This window comes from Oncorhynchus keta, chromosome 24 (assembly GCF_023373465.1).
Source record: "Oncorhynchus keta strain PuntledgeMale-10-30-2019 chromosome 24, Oket_V2, whole genome shotgun sequence".
Taxonomy (NCBI): Eukaryota; Metazoa; Chordata; class Actinopteri; order Salmoniformes; family Salmonidae; genus Oncorhynchus; species Oncorhynchus keta.
The window spans coordinates 2,012,633-2,031,497 of NC_068444.1; the positions used below are offsets into that span (position 1 = coordinate 2,012,633).

Sequence of the window (18,865 nt, forward strand, 5' to 3'; positions counted from 1 at the left end):
CTACACGTACGGTGGTTGTTCTGCAGTAATGTAGTAATGTCTAAACTGCTTTGCAGCACCTAGGAGACAGTAGGCTACACGTATGGTGGTTGTTCTGTAGTAATGTAGTAATGTCTAAACTGCTTTGCAGCACCTAGGAGACAGTAGGCTACACGGTGGTGGTGGTTGTTCTGCAGTAATGTAGTAATGTCTAAACTGCTTTGCAGCACCTAGGAGACAGTAGGCTACACGTACGGTGGTTGTTCTGTAGTAATGTCTAAACTGCTTTGCAGCACCTAGGAGACAGTAGGCTACACGTATGGTGGTTGTTCTGTAGTAATGTAGTAATGTCTAAACTGCTTTGCAGCACCTAGGAGACAGTTGGCTACACGTATGGTGGTTGTTCTGTAGTAATGTAGTAATGTCTAAACTGCTTTGCAGCACCTAGGAGACAGTAGGCTACACGTATGGTGGTTGTTCTGTAGTAATGTAGTAATGTCTAAACTGCTTTGCAGCACCTAGGAGACAGTAGGCTACACGTACGGTGGTTGTTCTGCAGTAATGTAGTAATGTCTAAACTGCTTTGCAGCACCTAGGAGACAGTAGGCTACACGTATGGTGGTTGTTATGTAGTAATGTAGTAATGTCTAAACTGCTTTGCAGCACCTAGGAGACAGTAGGCTACACGTATGGTGGTTGTTCTGCAGTAATGTAGTAATGTCTAAACTGCTTTGCAGCACCTAGGAGACAGTAGGCTACACGTATGGTGGTTGTTCTGTAGTAATGTAGTAATGTCTAAACTGCTTTGCAGCACCTAGGAGACAGTAGGCTACACGTATGGTGGTTGTTCTGCAGTAATGTAGTAATGTCTAAACTGCTTTGCAGCACCTAGGAGACAGTAGGCTACACGTACGGTGGTTGTTCTGCAGTAATGTAGTAATGTCTAAACTGCTTTGCAGCACCTAGGAGACAGTAGGCTACACGTACGGTGGTTGTTCTGCAGTAATGTAGTAATGTCTAAACTGCTTTGCAGCACCTAGGAGACAGTAGGCTACACGTACGGTGGTTGTTCTGCAGTAATGTAGTAATGTCTAAACTGCTTTGCAGCACCTAGGAGACAGTAGGCTACACGTATGGTGGTTGTTCTGTAGTAATGTAGTAATGTCTAAACTGCTTTGCAGCACCTAGGAGACAGTAGGCTACACGTATGGTGGTTGTTCTGTAGTAATGTAGTAATGTCTAAACTGCTTTGCAGCACCTAGGAGACAGTAGGCTACACGTATGGTGGTTGTTCTGCAGTAATGTAGTAATGTCTAAACTGCTTTGCAGCACCTAGGAGACAGTAGGCTACACGTACGGTGGTTGTTCTGCAGTAATGTAGTAATGTCTAAACTGCTTTGCAGCACCTAGGAGACAGTAGGCTACACGTATGGTGGTTGTTCTGTAGTAATGTAGTAATGTCTAAACTGCTTTGCAGCACCTAGGAGACAGTAGGCTACACGTATGGTGGTTGTTCTGCAGTAATGTAGTAATGTCTAAACTGCTTTGCAGCACCTAGGAGACAGTAGGCTACACGTATGGTGGTTGTTCTGCAGTAATGTAGTAATGTCTAAACTGCTTTGCGGCACCTAGGAGACAGTAGGCTACACGTATGGTGGTTGTTCTGTAGTAATGTCTAAACTGCTTTGCAGCACCTAGGAGACAGTAGGCTACACGTATGGTGGTTGTTCTGTAGTAATGTAGTAATGTCTAAACTGCTTTGCAGCACCTAGGAGACAGTAGGCTACACGTATGGTGGTTGTTCTGTAGTAATGTAGTAATGTCTAAACTGCTTTGCAGCACCTAGGAGACAGTAGGCTACACGTATGGTGGTTGTTCTGTAGTAATGTAGTAATGTCTAAACTGCTTTGCAGCACCTAGGAGACAGTAGGCTACACGTATGGTGGTTGTTCTGTAGTAATGTAGTAATGTCTAAACTGCTTTGCAGCACCTAGGAGACAGTAGGCTACACGTATGGTGGTTGTTCTGTAGTAATGTAGTAATGTCTAAACTGCTTTGCAGCACCTAGGAGACAGTAGGCTACACGTATGGTGGTTGTTCTGCAGTAATGTAGTAATGTCTAAACTGCTTTGCAGCACCTAGGAGACAGTAGGCTACACGTACGGTGGTTGTTCTGCAGTAATGTAGTAATGTCTAAACTGCTTTGCAGCACCTAGGAGACAGTAGGCTACACGTATGGTGGTTGTTCTGTAGTAATGTCTAAACTGCTTTGCAGCACCTAGGAGACAGTAGGCTACACGTATGGTGGTTGTTCTGTAGTAATGTAGTAATGTCTAAACTGCTTTGCAGCACCTAGGAGACAGTAGGCTACACGTACGGTGGTTGTTCTGCAGTAATGTAGTAATGTCTAAACTGCTTTGCAGCACCTAGGAGACAGTAGGCTACACGTATGGTGGTTGTTCTGCAGTAATGTAGTAATGTCTAAACTGCTTTGCAGCACCTAGGAGACAGTAGGCTACACGTATGGTGGTTGTTCTGCAGTAATGTAGTAATGTCTAAACTGCTTTGCAGCACCTAGGAGACAGTAGGCTACACGTACGGTGGTTGTTCTGCAGTAATGTAGTAATGTCTAAACTGCTTTGCAGCACCTAGGAGACAGTAGGCTACACGTATGGTGGTTGTTCTGCAGTAATGTAGTAATGTCTAAACTGCTTTGCAGCACCTAGGAGACAGTAGGCTACACGTATGGTGGTTGTTCTGCAGTAATGTAGTAATGTCTAAACTGCTTTGCAGCACCTAGGAGACAGTAGGCTACACGTATGGTGGTTGTTCTGCAGTAATGTAGTAATGTCTAAACTGCTTTGCAGCACCTAGGAGACAGTAGGCTACACGTATGGTGATTGTTCTGCAGTAATGTAGTAATGTCTAAACTGCTTTGCAGCACCTAGGAGACAGTAGGCTACACGTACGGTGGTTGTTCTGTAGTAATGTAGTAATGTCTAAACTGCTTTGCAGCACCTAGGAGACAGTAGGCTACACGTATGGTGATTGTTCTGCAGTAATGTAGTAATGTCTAAACTGCTTTGCAGCACCTAGGAGACAGTAGGCTACACGTACGGTGGTTGTTCTGTAGTAATGTCTAAACTGCTTTGCAGCACCTAGGAGACAGTAGGCTACACGTATGGTGGTTGTTCTGTAGTAATGTAGTAATGTCTAAACTGCTTTGCAGCACCTAGGAGACAGTAGGCTACACGTATGGTGGTTGTTCTGTAGTAATGTAGTAATGTCTAAACTGCTTTGCAGCACCTAGGAGACAGTAGGCTACACGTATGGTGGTTGTTCTGTAGTAATGTAGTAATGTCTAAACTGCTTTGCAGCACCTAGGAGACAGTAGGCTACACGTATGGTGGTTGTTCTGTAGTAATGTAGTAATGTCTAAACTGCTTTGCAGCACCTAGGAGACAGTAGGCTACACGTATGGTGGTTGTTCTGTAGTAATGTAGTAATGTCTAAACTGCTTTGCAGCACCTAGGAGACAGTAGGCTACACGTATGGTGGTTGTTCTGCAGTAATGTAGTAATGTCTAAACTGCTTTGCAGCACCTAGGAGACAGTAGGCTACACGTATGGTGGTTGTTCTGCAGTAATGTAGTAATGTCTAAACTGCTTTGCAGCACCTAGGAGACAGTAGGCTACACGTACGGTGGTTGTTCTGTAGTAATGTCTAAACTGCTTTGCAGCACCTAGGAGACAGTAGGCTACACGTACGGTGGTTGTTCTGCAGTAATGTAGTAATGTCTAAACTGCTTTGCAGCACCTAGGAGACAGTAGGCTACACGTACGGTGGTTGTTCTGCAGTAATGTAGTAATGTCTAAACTGCTTTGCAGCACCTAGGAGACAGTAGGCTACACGTATGGTGGTTGTTCTGTAGTAATGTAGTAATGTCTAAACTGCTTTGCAGCCCCTAGGAGACAGTAGGCTACACGTATGGTGGTTGTTCTGCAGTAATGTAGTAATGTCTAAACTGCTTTGCAGCACCTAGGAGACAGTAGGCTACACGTACGGTGGTTGTTCTGTAGTAATGTAGTAATGTCTAAACTGCTTTGCGGCACCTAGGAGACAGTAGGCTACACGTATGGTGGTTGTTCTGTAGTAATGTAGTAATGTCTAAACTGCTTTGCAGCACCTAGGAGACAGTAGGCTACACGTATGGTGGTTGTTCTGCAGTAATGTAGTAATGTCTAAACTGCTTTGCAGCACCTAGGAGACAGTAGGCTACACGTATGGTGGTTGTTCTGCAGTAATGTAGTAATGTCTAAACTGCTTTGCAGCACCTAGGAGACAGTAGGCTACACGTATGGTGGTTGTTCTGCAGTAATGTAGTAATGTCTAAACTGCTTTGCAGCACCTAGGAGACAGTAGGCTACACGTATGGTGGTTGTTCTGCAGTAATGTAGTAATGTCTAAACTGCTTTGCAGCACCTAGGAGACAGTAGGCTACACGTACGGTGGTTGTTCTGCAGTAATGTAGTAATGTCTAAACTGCTTTGCAGCACCTAGGAGACAGTAGGCTACACGTATGGTGGTTGTTCTGTAGTAATGTCTAAACTGCTTTGCAGCACCTAGGAGACAGTAGGCTACACGTATGGTGGTTGTTCTGTAGTAATGTAGTAATGTCTAAACTGCTTTGCAGCACCTAGGAGACAGTAGGCTACACGTATGGTGGTTGTTCTGTAGTAATGTCTAAACTGCTTTGCAGCACCTAGGAGACAGTAGGCTACACGTATGGTGGTTGTTCTGCAGTAATGTAGTAATGTCTAAACTGCTTTGCAGCACCTAGGAGACAGTAGGCTACACGTATGGTGGTTGTTCTGCAGTAATGTAGTAATGTCTAAACTGCTTTGCAGCACCTAGGAGACAGTAGGCTACACGTACGGTGGTTGTTCTGTAGTAATGTAGTAATGTCTAAACTGCTTTGCGGCACCTAGGAGACAGTAGGCTACACGTATGGTGGTTGTTCTGTAGTAATGTAGTAATGTCTAAACTGCTTTGCAGCACCTAGGAGACAGTAGGCTACACGTATGGTGGTTGTTCTGCAGTAATGTAGTAATGTCTAAACTGCTTTGCAGCACCTAGGAGACAGTAGGCTACACGTATGGTGGTTGTTCTGCAGTAATGTAGTAATGTCTAAACTGCTTTGCAGCACCTAGGAGACAGTAGGCTACACGTATGGTGGTTGTTCTGTAGTAATGTAGTAATGTCTAAACTGCTTTGCAGCACCTAGGAGACAGTAGGCTACACGTATGGTGGTTGTTCTGTAGTAATGTCTAAACTGCTTTGCAGCACCTAGGAGACAGTAGGCTACACGGCTGTTTACTCTGTCTGCTACACTGTGTTGGTCTCTTTTTTTTCCTCAAGTGTTCCGGTACCTCAGATACACCCCCCTCAGAGCCCCCTGGATGACACCCCCCTTGTGTTCCCGGGATCTCCCGACTTAGAAATTAAGCACGGAGTATACATTTTGTTAGGGACAGGGTCTATTATCCTGAATTTCCACCTAACTGACGTGCCCAAAGTAAACTGCCTGTTACTCAGGCCCAGAAGCCAGGATATGCATATAATTGGTAGCATTGGATAGAATGCTAAAATTTCTAAAACTTAAAGACTATAACAGAATTGATATGGCAGGCAAAAATCCTAATAAAATCCAACAGTAAAATATATATTTTTGAGCTTCCTTATAATGGGTAATGTAAATAATGTAAATCCGTCTCCCGGATTGCAATTCCAGATTGGCTTCCACTAGATGTCAACAGTCTTTTTTTTCACAGGGAACAATATCAGTCTTTCGCCGCGCTAGGGGAAAGGGTGCGCGCGTACTAATGTTCCTTTCCTATACTTTCCGAAATATCGTCGGCATTTATCCCGCTAGCAGAATGCCTATCCTTGGTGTATTTTAACACCAACTACTGGAGCATCACGTCATTTCCGGTCACAACTTGCAGGCTTGTTTTCGAATTGCTGTGCGTTTTGTTGCCAACCTATTTTGCTACCTGACAACTTTACGGGTTTCACTTTTTAATTACCGTTCATATATTTATTTATTTTTTTCCTCAACTTTTTCACTCCGGACGCTTTATCTGGACACGATTCGTCAGGACCTCCAACAGCCAAAGCTAAGTAGTAACATTAACATGATGCCTTCTAATTGCAGCCGCTGTGCTCGCCTTACGGCGAGGATAGCTGTACTGCAAGCCCAGCTTCAGACGCAATCGTTAGGCAAGGGTAATTTCAGTGTAGGAAAGGATTTTTTTATTTTTTATTTCACCTTTATTTAACCAGGTAGGCTAGTTGAGAACAAGTTCTCATTTGCAACTGCGACCTGGCCAAGATAAAGCATAGCAGTGTGAACAGACAACACAGAGTTACACATGGAGTAAACAATTAGCAAGTCAATAACACAGTAGAAAAAAAAATGGGCAGTCTATATACAATGTGTGCAAAAGGCATGAGGAGGTAGGCGAATAATACAATTTTGCAGATTAACACTGGAGTGATAAATGATCAGATGGGCATGTACAGGTAGAGATATTGGTGTGCAAAAGAGCAGAAAAGTAAATAAATAAAAACAGTATAAAAACAGTATGGGAATGAGGTAGGTGAAAAGGGTGAGCTATTTACCAATAGACTATGTACAGCTGCAGCGATCGGTTAGCTGCTCGGATAGCTGATGTTTGAAGTTGGTGAGGGAGATAAAAGTCTCCAACTTCAGCGATTTTTGCAATTCGTTCCAGTCACAGGCAGCAGAGTACTGGAACGAAAGGCGGCCAAATGAGGTGTTGGCTTTAGGGATGATCAGTGAGATACACCTGCTGGAGCGCGTGCTACGGATGGGTGTTGCCATCGTGACCAGTGAACTGAGATAAGGCGGAGCTTTACCTAGCATGGACTTGTAGATGACCTGGAGCCAGTGGGTCTGGCGACGAATATGTAGTGAGGGCCAGCCGACTAGAGCATACAAGTCGCAGTGGTGGGTGGTATAAGGTGCTTTAGTGACAAAACGGATGGCACTGTGATAGACTGCATCCAGTTTGCTGAGTAGAGTGTTGGAAGCCATTTTGTAGATGACATCGCCGAAGTCGAGGATCGGTAGGATAGTCAGTTTTACTAGGGTAAGCTTGGCAGCGTGGGTGAAGGAGGCTTTGTTGCGGAATAGAAAGCCGACTCTGGATTTGATTTTTGATTGGAGATGTTTGATGTGAGTCTGGAAGGAGAGTTTGCAGTCTAGCCAGACACCTAGGTACTTATAGATGTCCACATATTCAAGGTTGGAACCATCCAGGGTGGTGATGCTAGTCGGGCATGCGGGTGCAGGCAGCGATCGGTTGAAAAGCATGCATTTGGTTTTACTCGCGTTTAAGAGCAGTTGGAGGCCACGGAAGGAGTGCTGTATGGCATTGAAGCTCGTTTGGAGGTTGGATAGCACAGTGTCCAATGACGGGCCGAAAGTATATAGAATGGTGTCGTCTGCGTAGAGGTGGATCAGGGAATCGCCCGCAGCAAGAGCAACATCATTGATATATACAGAGAAAAGAGTCGGCCCGAGAATTGAACCCTGTGGCACCCCATAGAGACTGCCAGAGGACCGGACAGCATGCCCTCCGATTTGACACACTGAACTCTGTCTGCAAAGTAATTGGTGAACCAGGCAAGGCAGTCATCCGAAAAACCGAGGCTGTTGAGTCTGCCGATAAGAATTTGGTGATTGACAGAGTCGAAAGCCTTGGCGAGGTCGATGAAGACGGCTGCACAGTACTGTCTTTTATCGATGGCGGTTATGATATCATTTAGTACCTTGAGTGTGGCTGAGGTGCACCCGTGACCGGCTCGGAAACCAGATTGCACAGCGGAGAAGGTACGGTGGGATTCGAGATGGTCAGTGACCTGTTTGTTGACTTGGCTTTCGAAGACCTTAGATAGGCAGGGCAGGATGGATATAGGTCTATAGCAGTTTGGGTCCAGGGTGTCTCCCCTTTGAAGAGGGGATGACTGCGGCAGCTTTCAATCCTTGGGGATCTCAGACGATATGAAAGAGAGGTTGAACAGGCTGGTAATAGGGGTTGCGACAATGGCGGCAGATAGTTTCAGAAATAGCGGGTCCAGATTGTCAAGCCCAGCTGATTTGTACGGGTCAAGGTTTTGCAGCTCTTTCAGAACATCTGCTATCTGGATTTGGGTAAAGGAGAACCTGGAGAGGCTTGGGTGAGGAACTACGGGGGGCGGAGCTGTTGGCCGAGGTTGGAGTAGCCAGGCGGAAGGCATGGCCAGCCGTTGAGAAGTGCTTATTGAAGTTTTCGATAATCATGGATTTATCGGTGGAGACCGTGTTTCCTAGCCTCAGTGCAGTGGGCAGCTGGGAGGAGGTGCTCTTGTTCTCCATGGACTTCACAGTGTCCCAGAACTTTTTGGAGTTGGAGCCAGTAAGTACAGATAGTAGTATAAATCCCCTGGCACAGTCCCCGCAGCCGGACAACTTTCTCACGCTTTCTGGAAGGAAATGCTGTAGGAACGCTCAACCGGTGTCGCTCAATCAGCCGACAGAAACTTTCAACCGGTTTGGTCAGTGTCAGAGGCCGAGTCTTCTCTGGTCTCTACTCCTCCCGTTACGGGGTCTGAGACGCCGAAGCTTCCCACCATTAGCTCTGACAAATTGAAAACTCTAGTCATTGGCGACTCCATTACCCGCAGTATTAGACTTAAAGCGAATCATCCAGCGATCATACACTGTTTACCCGGGGGCAGGGCTACCGACGTTAAGGCTAATCTGAAGATGGTGCTGGCTAAAGCTAAAACTGGCGAGTGTAGAGAGTATAGAGATATTGTTATCCACGTCGGCACCAACGATGTTAGGATGAAACAGTCAGAGATCACCAAGCGCAACATAGCTTCTGCGTGCATATCAGCTAGAAAGATGTGTCGGCATCGAGTAATTGTCTCTGGCCCCCTCCCAGTTAGGGGGAGTGATGAGCTCTACAGCAGAGTCTCACAACTCAATCGCTGGTTGAAAACTGTTTTCCGCCCCTCCCAAAAGATAGAATTTGTAGATAATTGGCCCTCTTTCTGGGACTCACCCACAAACAGGCCTGACCTGCAGAGGAGTGACGGACTCCATCCTAGCTGGAGGGGTGCTCTCATCTTATCTGCCAACATAGACAGGGCTCTAACTCCTCTAGCTCCACAATGAAATAGGGTGCAGGCCAGGCAGCAGGCTATTAGCCAGCCTGCCAGCATAGTGGAGTCTGCCACTAGCATAGTCAGTGTAGTCAGCTCAGCTATCACCATTGAGACCGTGTCTGTGCCTCGACCTAGGTTGGGCAAAACTAAACATGGCGGTGTTCGCCTTAGCAATCTCACTAGGATAAAGACCACCTCCATTCCTGTCATTACTGAAAGAGATCATGATACCTCACATCTCAAAATAGGGCTACTTAATGTTAGATCCCTTACTTCAAAGGCAATTATAGTCAATGAACTAATCACTGATCATAATCTTGATGTGATTGGCCTGACTGAAACATGGCTTAAGCCTGATGAATTTACTGTGTTAAATGAGGCCTCACCTCCTGGCTACACTAGTGACCATATCCCCGTGCATCCCGCAAAGGCGGAGGTGTTGCTAACATTTACGATAGCAAATTTCAATTTAAAAAAAAAAAAAATGATGACGTTTTCGTCTTTTGAGCTTCTAGTCATGAAATCTATGCAGCCTACTCAATCACTTTTTATAGCTACTGTTTACAGGCCTCCTGGGCCATATACAGCGTTTCTCACTGAGTTCCCTGAATTCCTATCAGACCTTGTAGTCTTTGCAGATAATATTCTAATCTTTGGTGACTTTAATATTCACATGGAAAAGTCCACAGACCCACTCCAAAAGGCTTTTGGAGCCATCATCGACTCAGTGGGTTTTGTCCAACATGTCTCTGGACCCACTCACTGTCACAGTCATACGCTGGACCTAGTTTTGTCCCATGGAATAAATGTTGAGGATCTTAATGTTTTTCCTCATAATCCTGGACTATCGGACCACCATTTTATTACGTTTGCAATTGCAACAAATAATCTGCTCAGACCCCAACCAAGGAACATCAAAAGTCGTGCTATAAATTCACAGACAACACAAAGATTCCTTGATGCCCTTCCAGACTCCCTCTGCCTACCCAAGGACGCCAGAGGACAAAAATCCGTTAACCACCTAACTGAGGATCTCAATTTAACCTTGCGCAATACCCTAGATGCAGTTGCACCCCTAAAAACTAAAAAAATGTCTCATAAGAAACTAGCTCCCTGGTACACAGAAAATACCCGAGCTCTGAAGCAAGCTTCCAGAAAATTGGAACGGAAATGGCGCCACACCAAACTGGAAGTCTTCCGACTAGCTTGGAAGGACGGTACCGTGCAGTACCGAAGAGCCCTTACTGCTGCTCGATCGTCCTATTTTTCTAACTTAATTGAGGAAAATAAGAACAATCCGAAATTGCTTTTTGATACTGTGGCAAAGCTAACTAAAAAGCAGCATTCCCCAAGAGGGATGACTTTCACTTTAGCAGTGATAAATTCATGAACTTCTTTGAGGAAAAGATTATGATTATTAGAAAGCAAATTACGGACTCCTCTTTAAACCTGCGTATTCCTCCAAACCTCAGTTGTCCTGAGTCTGCACAACTCTGCCAGGACCTAGGATCAAGAGAGACGCTCAAGTGTTTTAGTACTATATCTCTTGACACAATGATGAAAATAATCATGGCCTCTAAACCTTCAAGCTGTATACTGGACCCTATTCCAACTAAACTACTGAAAGAGCTGCTTCCTGTGCTTGGCCCTCCTATGTTGAACATAATAAACGGCTCTCTATCCACTGGATGTGTACCAAACTCACTAAAAGTGGCAGTAATAAAGCCTCTCTTGAAAAAGCCAAACCTTGACCCAGAAAATATAAAAAACTATCGGCCTATATCGAATCTTCCATTCCTCTCAAAGATTTTAGAGAAGGCTGTTGTGCAGCAACTCACTGCCTTCCTGAAGACAAACAATGTATACGAAATGCTTCAGTCTGGTTTTAGACCCCATCATAGCACTGAGACGGCACTTGTGAAGGTGGTAAATGACATTTTAATGGCATCGGACCGAGGCTCTGCATCTGTCCTCGTGCTCCTAGACCTTAGTGCTGCTTTTGATACCATCGATCACCACATTCTTTTGGAGAGATTGGAAACCCAAATTGGTCTACACGGACATGTTCTGGCCTGGTTTAGGTCTTATCTGTCGGAAAGATATCAGTTTGTCTCTGTGAATGGTTTGTCCTCTGACAAATCAACTGTAAATTTCGGTGTTCCTCAAGGTTCTGTTTTAGGACCACTATTGTTTTCACTATATATTTTACCTCTTGGGGATGTTATTCGAAAACATAATGTAAACTTTCACTGCTATGCGGATGACACACAGCTGTACATTTCAATGAAACATGGTGAAGCCCCAAAATTGCCCTCGCTAGAAGCATGTGTTTCAGACATAAGGAAGTGGATGGCTGCAAACTTTCTACTATTAAACTCGGACAAAACAGAGATGCTTGTTCTAGGTCCCAAGAAACAAAGAGATCTTCTGTTGAATCTGACAATTAATCTTAATGGTTGTACAGTCGTCTCAAATAAAACTGTGAAGGACCTCGGCGTTACTCTGGACCCTGATCTCTCTTTTGAAGAACATATCAAGACCATTTCGAGGACAGCTTTTTTCCATCTACGTAACATTGCAAAAATCAGAAACTTTCTGTCCAAAAATGATGCAGAAAAATTAATCCATGCTTTTGTCACTTCTAGGTTAGACTACTGCAATGCTCTATTTTCCGGCTACCCGGATAAAGCACTAAATAAACTTCAGTCCAATTTGTAAGTCGCTCTGGATAAGAGCGTCTGCTAAATGACTTAAATGTAAATGTAAATACGGCTGCTAGAATCCTGACTAGAACCAAAAAATTTGATCATATTACTCCAGTGCTAGCCTCTCTACACTGGCTTCCTGTCAAAGCAAGGGCTGATTTCAAGGTTTTACTGCTAACCTACAAAGCATTACATGGGCTTGCTCCTACCTACCTCTCTGATTTGGTCCTGCCGTACATACCTACACGTACGCTACGGTCACAAGACGCAGGCCTCCTAATTGTCCCTAGAATTTCTAAGCAAACAGCTGGAGGCAGGGCTTTCTCCTATAGAGCTCCATTTTTATGGAACGGTCTGCTTACCCATGTCAGAGACGCAAACTCGGTCTCAACCTTTAAGTCTTTACTGAAGACTCATCTCTTCAGTGGGTCATATGATTGAGTGTAGTCTGGCCCAGGAGTGGGAAGGTGAACGGAAAGGCTCTGGAGCAACGAACCGCCCTTGCTGTCTCTGCCTGGCCGGTTCCCCTCTTTCCACTGGGATTCTCTGCCTCTAACCCTGTTACGGGGCTGAGTCACTGGCTTGCTGGGGCTCTCTCGTGCCGTCCCTGGGGGTGCGTCACCTGGGTGGGTTGATTCACTGTTGTGGTCGGTTGGCGCCCCCCTTGGGTTGTACCGTGGCGGAGATCTTTGTGGGCTATACTCGGCCTTGTCTCAGGATGGTAAGTTGGTGGTTGAAGATATCCCTCTAGTGGTGTGGGGGCTGTGCTTTGGCAAAGTGGGTGGGGTTATATCCTTCCTGTTTGGCCCTGTCCGGGGTGTCCTCGGATGGGGCCACAGTGTCTCCTGACCCCTCCTGTCTCAGCCTCCAGTATTTATGCTGCAGTAGTTTATGTGTCGGGGGGCTAGGGTCAGTTTGTTATATCTGGAGTACTTCTCCTGTCCTATTCGGTGTCCTGTGTGAATCTAAGTGTGCGTTCTCTAATTCTCTCCTTCTCTCTTTCTTTCTCTCTCTCGGAGGACCTGAGCCCTAGGACCATGCCCCAGGACTACCTGACATGATGACTCCTTGCTGTCCCCAGTCCACCTGGCCATGCTGCTGCTCCAGTTTCAACTGGCCTGGGCCCTAGGACCATGTCCCAGGACTACCTGACATGATGACTCCTTGCTGTCCCCAGTCCACCTGGCCATGCTGCTGCTCCAGTTTCAATTGTTCTGCCTTACTATTATTCAACCATGCTGGTCATTTATGAACATTTGAACATCTTGGCCACGTTCTGTTATAATCTCCACCCGGCACAGCCAGAAGAGGACTGGCCACCCCACATATGCTCTCTCTAATTCTCTCTTTCTTTCTCTCTCTCGGAGGACCTGAGCCCTAGGACCGTGCCCCAGGACTACCTGACATGATGGCTCCTTGCTGTCCCCAGTCCACCTGACTGTGCTGCTGCTCCAGTTTCAACTGTTCTGCCTTATTATTATTCGACCATGCTGGTCATTTATGAACATTTGAACATCTTGGTCATGTTCTGTTATAATCTCTACCCGGCACAGCCAGAAGAGGACTGGCCACCCCACATAGCCCGGTTCCTCTCTAGGTTTCTTCCTAGGTTTTGGCCTTTCTAGGGAGTTTTTCCTAGCCACCGTGCTTTTACACCTGCATTGTTTGCTGTTTGGGGTTTTAGGCTGGGTTTCTGTACAGCACTTTGAGATATCAGCTGATGTACGAAGGGCTATATAAATAAATTTGATTTGATTTGAACTAACCCATCCATTTAAATGTGAATTTAGGATATGTCAATCTAGCAAACCAGGCCACTAAACAATGTTTTGGTTTGTTTCTAGCTTATTAGTCAAGTATACTGCCCCCAATCCTCAACAAGTTTTAAGTTAGCTGTTTAGCAGTTCAAATAATTACCATAGCTGACAACATCTTAACTTTAGCTAATTTATATTCATTATTACAGGACAGTAAACTCAACACAAGATCATTATTTACAAGTTAACCTCTTGCTCCTACCTGACACGCAGGCGTCCCATCTAGACATCTGGAAATGCAAATGCGCTACGCTAAATGCTAATAGTACTTAGTTAAAACTCAAACATTCATTAAAATATACATGCAGGGTATTGAATTAAAGCTACACTCGTTGTGAATCCAGGCAACAAGTCAGATTTTTAAAATGCTTTTCGGCGAAAGCATGAGAAGCTATTATCTGATAGCATGTAACACCCCAAAAGACCCGCAGGGGACGTAAACAAAATAATTAGCATAGTCGTCGCTACACAAACCGCACAAATAAAATATAAAACATTCATTACCTTTGACCATCTTCTTTGTTGGCACTCCTAGATGTCCCATAATCACTATTGGGTATTTTTTTTCCGATTAAATCGGTCCATATATAGCCTAGATATCGATCTATGAAGAAGACTGTGTGATAAACAGAAAAAAATTGTGTCTTATAACGTAACGTCATTTTTTAAAATTAAAAAAGTTGACGATAAACTTTCACAAAACACTTCGAAATACTTTTGTAATGCAACTTTAGGTATTAGTAAATGTTAATAAGCGATCAAATTGATCACGAGGCGAAGTATATTCTTTAGCTGTCCGTCTGGAAATAATGTCCGGGTAAATCTCACCCAAAATATCCGGTCGGAGGCTTGAACAAATGGCTTGTCTCTTCTTCGTTTGACCAAGAAACAAAGCCTAGGCAAATGACAAGACTGTTGACATCGTGTGGAAGCTGTAGGTATTGCAACCTCAGCCCCATTTATTGTGGTTCGCCTTTATCAATGGGTTGAAGTGGCGGATGGATATATATTTCCATTTTCAGTGATCAGATTTTCCTGCGCTTTTCGGTGAAACGCACGTTCTGTTATAGTCACAGCCGTGATTTAACCAGTTTTATAAACGTCTGAGTGTTTTCTATCCACACATACTAATCATATGCATATACTATATTCCTGGCATGAGTAGCAGGGCGCTGAAATGTTGCGCGATTTTTAACAGATTGTTCAAAAAAGTAGGGGTAGGAGTAACAGGTTAACGGTGAGATAATTACAAAAAAATAGCTCATGTTTGTGAGTGTGACAAATGAAAGCGGGGCATTCTACCAGAGAATCTTATAAAGTGGACACTGTCTCGTTGGCCTAACGTTAAATCCTAATTTTACATTGGTGCAGGTCATGTTGTTCTTCACACTACCGTCTCTAGTAAATTAAGTTTAAGTTAAGTTTATTCATCACATGCACAGGATATAGGCATAAACAGTACAGTGAAATTGTTACTTGCATAGTAGAGTCGTTTGTCGCTAGCTAGCTCACTTGCGAAACAATGAACCATAATCCCAACGGTACTACCATGCATGAATCTGCAGATAATTAAAGTTAACCAAATAGGTATAATGTTAACTAGTGGTGCAAATAGTTTTCTGAGATCTTAAAAATATTACTACACAGATCATACACATAACGTTAGCTAGCAAGCCTGCCAGTTAACGTTAGCTAGCTAGCTAATAGTACACTTTAACTTGCAATGAAAACATATAATATCTGAAAATGTAGCTAGACTCTCTTACCCGTTTACATGGATGAACGCTTCTCCCTCTCTGTCATGGAGGCCATGGTTGCCCTTAGTTTGTAGATATAATCCGAAAGACAGGTGTTTTATAGAGCCTTCTGTGTTTTCTCCTGGAGAGATTCTAAATACAGATGAATCATAAATGACAGATATTAAAACATTTGAATGTCCTCTCTCCACATGTCCATAAATGACTATGTAAATATACTTTCAATATATAAATATATATATATATAAATATGATACCTTAAATTCAACGAAAGCCTTAATGACCCTGTTATTAAAGTCCAATAAAAGCAACAATGTAAAGACGGCTCTTTATACATTCAGTTCAGCATCATATTATAAACTACAATTTTGTTGTGAAAAAATATAACTGAAAATTAGGTAAATTCTGACCATACAAAGGCCTCTTAGATCAGAATTGCCCTTTAGTATTTACAATATTTACAACATAACAAATCATAGGTACAGTTGAAGTCGGAAGTTTACATACACCTTAGCCAAATACATTTAAACTCTGTGTTTCACAATTCCTGACATTTAATCCTAGTAAAAATTCCCTGTCTTAGTAGTATTTACAATATTTATCATATTTTTAGGAGTGACATCCCAAATGGCACCCTATTCCCTACACAAGTGCGCTAGTTTTGTCCAGAGACCTCTGTCCAAAGTAGTGCACTAAAAAGTGAATAGGGTGCAGCCATATATCATTCTCAGGGGTCCACGGCTGTCACTTTAATAGAAGGAGTTGACTTAGCATATCCTTGTAGGCACTGTACTGCACTCAACTGCAACAGCCAATCAGGGATCCTGAGTATGCCTATTGGCTGACATTGCTGAGGATGCCTTGTGCTGCTTGATGGTGGTGGTGGTGGGGTTTATCTCATTCTCTCTCTCTCCCTTCTTTTCCATCCTGATCCTTTCATCTGCTGTAGTCAGCAGAATACAGGAGGAAGGGAGCAGAGTGTAGCACAGACACCGGAGCTGCTAACACAGAGCATCCTGCAGGAGAGACAGGACCTGAGTTACAGAGCCGGAGAAGGAGAGAGATAACAGGAGAGAAAGAGAGGGAGAAACAGAGAGAGAAAGAGAAAGAGATAAGCAGAGAGAGAAAGAACGGATAGAGATACAGAGAGAAAGAGAGAGAAAAAGAAAGAGAGAGAAAGCAGGCTGTCTGCCTTAGGACTACTGCAGCTGCACTAAATATCTTGGCTGTCACGCCAGCACTCACCGGAGGAGAGAGGAGATAGAAGATGGAAGAGAGAGGAGAGTGATTTCACTAAGGATTTCATTGGTACGGTATCTGGGACAAATAGCGATGGGTACCCAACAAGACCGTCTGTCACCAGATCAAACTTAAAAAGGAAAACTGGAGGAAAAGAAAAGTTCCTTTGGATTGCTCCTGTCTATCTTCTCCAGAAAAAGCATTAGATTCTACCTTTCTGTTTTCTTGAGTAAAGTGAAGGAGAAGAGAGAAAGTGCAGGATAACCTTATGACTGTTTCCTGAAAGATGAACCGACGGTACAGTAGAAGGAGGATTTCTGACTGACTAACTATTTGCCCTTTGCTCTCCACTGTCCTGTCCTGTCCTGTCCTGTCCCCCCACCTCTCCATACTCTCCCACTGCTCGGCGGCCCCCCACTTCTCCATACACCCCCACTGCTCGGCGGCCCCCACTTCTCCATACACCCCCCACTGCTCGGCGGCCCCCCACTTCTCCATACACCCCCACTGCTCGGCGGCCCCCCACTTCTCCATACACCCCCACTGCTCGGCGGCCCCCCCACTTCTCCATACACCCCCACTGCTCGGCGGCCCCCCCCACTTCTCCATACACCCCCACTGCTCGGCGGCCCCCCCCACTTCTCCATACACCCCCACTGCTCGGCGGCCCCCCACTTCTCCATACACCCCCACTGCTCGGCAGCCCCCCACTTCTCCATACACCCCCACTGCTCGGCGGCCCCCCACCTCTCCATACACCCCCACTGCTCGGCGGCCCCCCACCTCTCCATACACCCCCACTGCTCGGCGGCCCCCCCCACCTCTCCATACACCCCCACTGCTCGGCGGCCCCCCACCTCTCCATACACCCCCACTGCTCGGCGGCCCCCCACCTCTCCATACACCCCCACTGCTCGGCGGCCCCCCACCTCTCCATACACTCCCACTGCTCGGCGGCCCCCCCACCTCTCCATACACCCCCACTGCTCGGCGGCCCCCACCTCTCCATACACCCCCACTGCTCGGCGGCCCCCCACCTCTCCATACACCCCCACTGCTCGGCGGCCCCCCACCTCTCCATACACCCCCACTGCTCGGCGGCCCCCCACCTCTCCATACACCCCCACTGCTCGGCGCCCCCCACCTCTCCATACACCCCCACTGCTCGGCGGCCCCGCCACCTCTCCATACACCCCCACTGCTCGGCGGCCCCCCACCTCTCCATACACCCCCACTGCTCGGCGGCCCCCCACCTCTCCATACACCCCCACTGCTCGGCGGCCCCCCACCTCTCCATACACCCCCACTGCTCGGCGGCCCCCCACCTCTCCATACACCCCCACTGCTCGGCGGCCCCCCACCTCTCCATACACCCCCACTGCTCGGCGGCCCCCCACCTCTCCATACACTCCCACTGCTCGGCGGCCCCCCCCACCTCTCCATACACCCCCACTGCTCGGCGGCCCCCCCCACCTCTCCATACACCCCCACTGCTCGGCGCCCCCCACCTCTCCATACTCTCCCACTGCTCGGCCCCCCCCACCTCTCCATACACTCCCACTGCTCGGCGGCCCCCCACCTCTCCATACACTCCCACTGCTCGGCGGCCCCCCCCACCTCTCCATACACTCCCACTGCTCGGCGCCCCCCACCTCTCCATACTCTCCCACTGCTCGGCGCCCCCCACCTCTCCATACACTCCCACTGCTCGGCGGCCCCCCACCTCTCCATACACCCCCACTGCTCGGCGGCCCCCCCCACCTCTCCATACACTCCCACTGCTCGGCGGCCCCCACCTCTCCATACTCTCCCACTGCTCGGCGGCCCCCCACCTCTCCATACACTCCCACTGCTCGGCGCCCCCCACCTCTCCATACACTCCCACTGCTCGGCGCCCCCCACCTCTCCATACACTCCCACTGCTCGGCGCCCCCCACCTCTCCATACACTCCCACTGCTCGGCGGCCCCCCACCTCTCCATACTGTCCCACTGCTCGGCGGCCCCCCACCTCTCCATACACTCCCACTGCTCGGCGGCCCCCCCCACCTCTCCATACACTCCCACTGCTCGGCGCCCCCCACCTCTCCATACACTCCCACTGCTCGGCGCCCCCCACCTCTCCATACTCTCCCA

At 46.6% G+C, this 18,865-nt stretch overlaps 1 protein-coding gene across 1 annotated transcript; it reads right to left on the bottom strand.

The window, feature by feature from the left end:
* Positions 1 to 17,060: 17,060 nt before the first annotated feature.
* LOC127911257 (uncharacterized) lies at positions 17,061 to 18,821 on the bottom strand. The gene has a single exon (XM_052477420.1). It carries the CDS (start codon positions 18,819 to 18,821, stop codon positions 17,061 to 17,063), a length of 1,761 nt encoding a protein of 586 aa, XP_052333380.1.
* Between the last annotated feature and the right edge of the window lie 44 nt (positions 18,822 to 18,865).

What these genes read in the sequence shown, in the direction of transcription:
- LOC127911257 (XM_052477420.1), bottom strand. Translation starts at nt 18,821, where the DNA reads ATGGAGAGGTGGGGGGCGCCGAGCAGTGGGAGTGTATGGAGAGGTGGG.